This window comes from Acomys russatus, chromosome 28, assembly GCF_903995435.1.
Source record: "Acomys russatus chromosome 28, mAcoRus1.1, whole genome shotgun sequence".
Taxonomy (NCBI): domain Eukaryota; kingdom Metazoa; phylum Chordata; class Mammalia; order Rodentia; family Muridae; genus Acomys; species Acomys russatus.
Window position 1 is genome coordinate 17,199,892 of NC_067164.1, and position 6,000 is coordinate 17,205,891.

The window sequence follows — 6,000 nt, forward strand, 5'->3', positions numbered from 1 at the left end:
TCACTCCAGAGAAGAGAGGATAAAGTTCTGTGTGCCATGTGCTTAAAACTAGGCAATTGGTAGCTCTACCATCTTCATGTGTGATATAGAGTAAGTGAAGAATTCTGCAGGACTAACAGGACCAAGATCCATAGCCTCTAAAGGAAATCTACTTCAATGTCCACAGAGGCTACCAACGCTGTTTTTTGTTGGGGTTGTTTTGCTATTGACTATGTCATGAATATAACAATTTTATTGTTCACTATTGGTGAAAAGTATTACTCTAATCAAACAAGAGACAAACCACCTGATGTTCAAAGAGCATTTTTGATGAGCCACAGGAGACTGTCTTAAATCCACTTTTCTTCCCTACCCCACATAATCTCTTCTTCTTTTCCCCTTGATGTGAGATGGTAAACCCAGGGCCTTGAACATACTAGACACCAAGATATGCCCCAAATCTTTAAACACTTATTTCATTTTGAGAAGATTTTTTTAACCAATCAAACCTGCCAATAGAACTAAACCTATAAGACATGTGGAGTAAGTTTGAATCTACAACACAGACTAGAAGAAATGATTTTACTTTTTGCAAAACACAACCTTTTTGTGGAAGGCTCTTTTACACCTGCAGCATGAGGCCCACATAGCAAGGGATGAAGCTGTCCTTCAGCATCTCTGACCTGTGGGCCTCTGTTTTGCTATTTATTTGACTCACAGCCTATTTGATGGGGGCATTGCTTAGCAACAGCCATGTGCACCTATTCACTTAACTAACTACTTTGAACTTCTTTTTATGTCAGGCATTTTTTATGCAACCCCTCACGAGCAAATACAGGCAAACAATAAAGTCGGAACTTTGAAAAGATGAAAATGGTCTGCTAGTAAGACACTCCTTGATATGATTCATGCCACACTTGCAAACATGAACATTGAATGTGAACACTGCTGTATTTTCCAGCTCATTCTGTAATTCATGCCATTAGCCCACAGATCAGAAAATAACAATCTGCATATCTTTCAAAAATGTAAAGAATGAATGAAAGTATTTCATGGTCAGTTGACTTGAACAGCTGATAATCAAAATAGGCAATTACTTAATTGATATAAATTCAGATTAAATACCCCATCTCTCTCCAACCAGCTAAAAAACATTCCCTTTATTTCTTTAAATTCTCACCACTAAAGACTGGCCTACCACTACTGAGGTTTTTGTTTTTAAGATACAGCCATTAGCCTTAGAAAGTACACTCCTTTCAATCAGATTGCTTTCTTCTTCAGCTTGACTTGCACGCACTAAAGTTAGCAAGACACAAGAGTCAACCAAAGCAGGCTTGGGTTCTCATGACCTGCCTTTACACAGTGAGCAAATGCACACAGGGTCAGGAGTGAAATCACTACAGGGTGATCCTTTCTTTTGGCAAGCGACAACTCGTGGAGTGGCTTCTTTGTCATTTAAGGAATCATATAGGACATAAATCTGACTACATCTTATCTCCTATAATTCTAAAAGATGGGACTAATTCCATCAGGCTTACTTCTCAAACACAATGACAAGGCTAAAAAAGTCAGTATTCAATGTGCCTGCTTGAATGGTGCCCCTCTTAATGGTGGAGTTTGATTCTATCAGTAGCTGAATTTGGATAACAAGAGAATATAGATGAGAAATCAAAGTCAAGATTTCCACTGACTCCATAAAAATGATGTTGGGTCGTTTTAGTGAAATAAAGCCGACTTGATGTGTATAAAGGATATATTAAGCACATATGTAAATACATATTACACAGATTTATAATATTGCTAAATTTATGTGTATTATACAAAACTGTTTTGTGGTGTGCCTCTTTTTTTCTATCTCCAACTTACTTTATCCTTCATAAAATTCCTAAAGGTAGTATCATATTATATATATATATATATATATATATATATATATATATATATATATATGAAATTTCATATAATTGCCCTGTATAGATTAATCTACTAAATGCCCAGTCTCTGTAGATGCATGTACATTTAAAACACATATGCCATTCCTAACTGATCATATATTATTTTGTTTATTTTTTGTGAAGAATGTGATGATGAAAACATAACACCTCCTCCTTTTACAAGTGAAGAAAGTAATGTCAAGAAATGTGCGGCTTAGAGGTATCCCAGAGTCACAGAGGAGCAGGGGTGGAACCAGGTCTCCCGTCTGCTCAGCGACAGTGTTCTTTCCACTGTCACACAGGTCACGTCACGCACGTCACATCACATCACATTGCTCACAGTCTTTACAAAAGTGAAATAACATATGGTTTAAATTTAGGAATGGGACTCTGTGTGTGTGTGTGTGTGTGTGTATGTGTGTATGTGTGTGTGTGTATGTGCGTGCGTGCATGTGTTAGAAGTAGGAACACTTAATGGAAACAGTGAGGCCAACAAATTACATCCCGTGGCACTTTGCAAGCATGTAGGGATCTAGAGACAGAGTCCAGCCTCCTAAGCTGTCAGTCATCAAGGAGGTTGCACATTTATGTTTCCCTGGGTGACTGTAACACTGGGTTAGTTCTCTCCCCACCCCCACCCCCTTTGGACATGTTGAGGGTATGGAATAGACTCTGTGACAGCAAAGAAGGAAATGCTCATCAGCCCTGAAAGATCAGTTCTTTGCTCACTCTCCTTCTGGCCCAGAAACATAGCTAAGGCTTAACTCATACTCTTTAAGACAGTCAAGCCATTTAGCCCATTGTCCCTTCTCCTCCCACACTGTGCCCTAATGCCAGTTTTATCTCCTCTGATTCATTGTTTGCATCCTTCATTCACGACTTGTAATTGAGTCTGCGTGACTGCCTATTGATTTCTGATCAAATATTTTAATTTGACTTGACATTTTTGGGGGGCGGGGAGAGAGTCTTCAGAATCTGTTGGCGTTTTATCTCAATCCAATTTCTTCTTTTTCCAGTAGAGAATTAGCAGCAGCGAGTCAGCATCCCTCTAGTAAACGCTTTTTTTTTTTTTTTGCCTTACCTACTCTTACCCCACTTGCTCTCCTGCTTCAGATTCTCCCAGCACCCCCAGCACCCACATATTTCTATGCAGCTTCTTTTCATCATCCTATATTTGCCGTGGAGTTCTTCCTCCTCTGCTTGTCAGAACTTTCCCCTAGTTGTTTTGTATTGTCAGTCTGGATATTCCCAGTTCAACATAAGCTCATTTTGTCAGCATTTCTAACTGAACCTAAGTCCAAGAATCACATCTAAAGATGGCTCAGAGGTTAAGAGCACCATCTGTTCTTCCGAAGGTCCCAAGTTCAATTCCCAGCAACCACATGGTAGCTCACAACCACCTGTAATGAGATCTAGTTCCTTCTTGTGGTGGGCAGGCACACCTGTGGGCAGAATACTGTATAAATAATAAATAAGTCTTTAAAAAAAAGAATCTCTTGAACACTCTCCCGCCCACTTCCTATATGCTTTACAACCTTGCTCACTATAGCGCTGTGAAGGCCTTGGCTGTGGGAGTGGATGGGACTAGCCAGTTGCATTCAAGTGATACTGACAATAGCATCAGTGCTTCCTCTAGCCCTCCCCGTCAGGTACATCCCTCTACCTGGTCCACAGCACTCTGTGCTGGGTCAATATGAACTTCTTCCTCTGCAGGCCAAGCTAGTCCACCCTCTTGAAGCTGCGTTCCCACATCCAATCCACCTGCCACCAGGTTGACAACCATTTCATCTTTCTTTCCTATTCTGGGGACATAGCCAAAGGACATGCTCACTTGTATTCATCTGTTTTTCCAGGGTGAGAGACAATCTCCCCCATTTTCACAGGCGGTCGCTCTCTCTCTCCTGGCTTGAAAGGAGGGATAATAGCATTTTGACACTTGGGAGGCCCCTTCCCTCTCAATGTCTCAGTCCTCCTGAGATTCCATCTAAGGCTAGAAAACCAGCCTTTCCTTCCAGAACCCTCAGGGACCTCGGAGCAGAGGTCTTGGGATGGTTGGACTTTCCCACCAGGCTGTCCTCTTGTCCCCTTCTCAGAGGGCAGAGGGCTCTTCTTCCTGAGTGCTGGCTCCCAGGAACCTGCTTCCCCTCCCTTCCCTCCTGTGGACACCACAGCCAAGCATTCTCAACCAACTGGCTTTAAGTTTGCCAAAGGAAGAAAGTATTTCTTCAAATAGGAAATAAGAGGTCCCAAGCGAGGCAGTTTGGTATTTTTTTTTTCAGCTCGCTTTCCTTTCTCACTGTGAATAGAAGAATCACAGAAATGTTTTAAAAGAGACAGCTTCTCGTTCCTGGCTCCAGCTACTCTCAAATGGAAGCAAAGCAAGGAAAAAAAAAAAGAGAAAGAGAAAGGGTGTGTGTGTGTGATGATTCCTCCTAAGCCACTGCTAGTCTCAACAGTGGTCCTGTCTCTTACACATTCCTGGAAAACACACACACACACACACACACACACACACACACACACACACACACGGAGGCATGTTTCTCTCTAGCCTACATGGCAAAAGAGTTCCCTTCTCGGCCTCCTGCTGGTATCCTCAGCGCAGATTCTCTCCCCCCTGCCTTTGGGGTTCTCCCACCTCAGCCACCTGCTAAGCACCTCTCGGGTCCCTGCCAGCACCTCCCCCTGGCCTCCGTTCCGGATACTTCACGCTGGCCATGCCACCTGAGCAGGGTCCCTTCCACCCTGGGGCCTTGCACACACCCAGGGAAGGCTCCAGCAGGTGCAAACCAAAGAGGAGATCTTAACTTCGCTGTCTCACTCTCTGATCAAGGTTCGCGCGACTCCAGCACTCTGTCTTTCCTCCTGATCTGAAGCTCTCAGAAGGAACACTTACCCAGGGCAAGGGCCAGGAGCATAGGCAGGGAGCTAACACCGCTGCCCGGGGCGGCTGGGTCCATCAACCCCGCTGTGCTGGACAGGGCAGCCCCTGGAGGAGTCTCCCTGTTTCTTCTTCTTGCCCTTCCCGGGCCCGGCACCGAGAGGGTGCTTGGAAACTAATCCCTGAGCCAGGAGGAAGCGAAACTACGCAGCAGGCAGCCTGGCTACAGGGCAGGGAAACACCCCGGGGCGGGCAGCCAGCGGGCTCCAGTGTCGCCCGAGAACTGGGAGCCTCCTATTTATCCTGGAGCCTTCTGCACACACCCCCAGAGAGGCGCACCACTCCGTGCTGGTAGTCAGCACGCTGCTCCCACACAGCTGCCCCACACCCATACCCACACCCAAGGACATATTCAGATGGCCATAGGCCAGCTCACCCACTCCCCCTGCTGGGTCTCACCTGACTGTTCATTTCTCTCCTACTGGGGGAGTAAACAAGGTAAACTGGGCCCAGAAGAGTTGCAGAAGATGACCTGGCCGCCACAATGTGGCCTCAACTCAGGAGTCCTCTGAAGGAAAACCAGAGCCAAACATTTCTGGAACTCTCCTTCTGGCTTATAGCTAGAGTAAGGAGACCAAAGCCAGCTCACTGAAAAAGACTCAAGCATTTGACAATTGACACAGGCAGGCCGTTTCTCAAGGGCCGTTGTTACCTGTAGAATTCTTAAAGGTAATATCTGTTTTCAGTGCCTTCTATTAATTTATTAATTATTCAGGGATTTTAGCTCACCAACATCTATTTCAGAAGTTTCATTCATCAGCGAGATGTGCCTGTAAATCGCAATACTTAAAGCAGAAGCAAGTTCTGGGGTCAGCCTGGCCCATACAGAACAATTTTAGCTCAGAAACTAACTTACTAGCAAATCAACTAAGTAAATAGATAAATAAAAGAACTTCATTTATATTTTATTTATCCATTATTTTTAATTTATTTATCCTCTTAATTCTAGTTGGATCTTTCCAAGTAAGATTGTGGAGAGGAGTGTGTGTGTTGGGGGGGGGGGTGTGTACCTAGTTATGGGAAATTGTTATGCATCAAGTGGTTTAAGGAACCCAAAGACACACACAGCAGCCTTCAAAGGAGGAGAAGAGCTCCCAGTCTTACCTTATAGCATAAACATACTCGCCTCTGAAATGACCAAAAGCG

The 6,000-nt window shown here is 44.1% G+C and overlaps 1 protein-coding gene across 1 annotated transcript in view; it reads right to left on the reverse strand.

The window, feature by feature from the left end:
• Positions 1 to 3,738, reverse strand: part of Btc (betacellulin) — a 42,579-nt gene extending 38,841 nt beyond the window's left edge. The window contains exon 1 of the mRNA XM_051170170.1: positions 3,567 to 3,738. Coding sequence (XP_051026127.1) covers positions 3,567 to 3,738 — 172 coding nt within the window. The remainder of the gene's footprint in view (positions 1 to 3,566) is intronic.
• Positions 3,739 to 6,000: the final 2,262 nt, after the last annotated feature.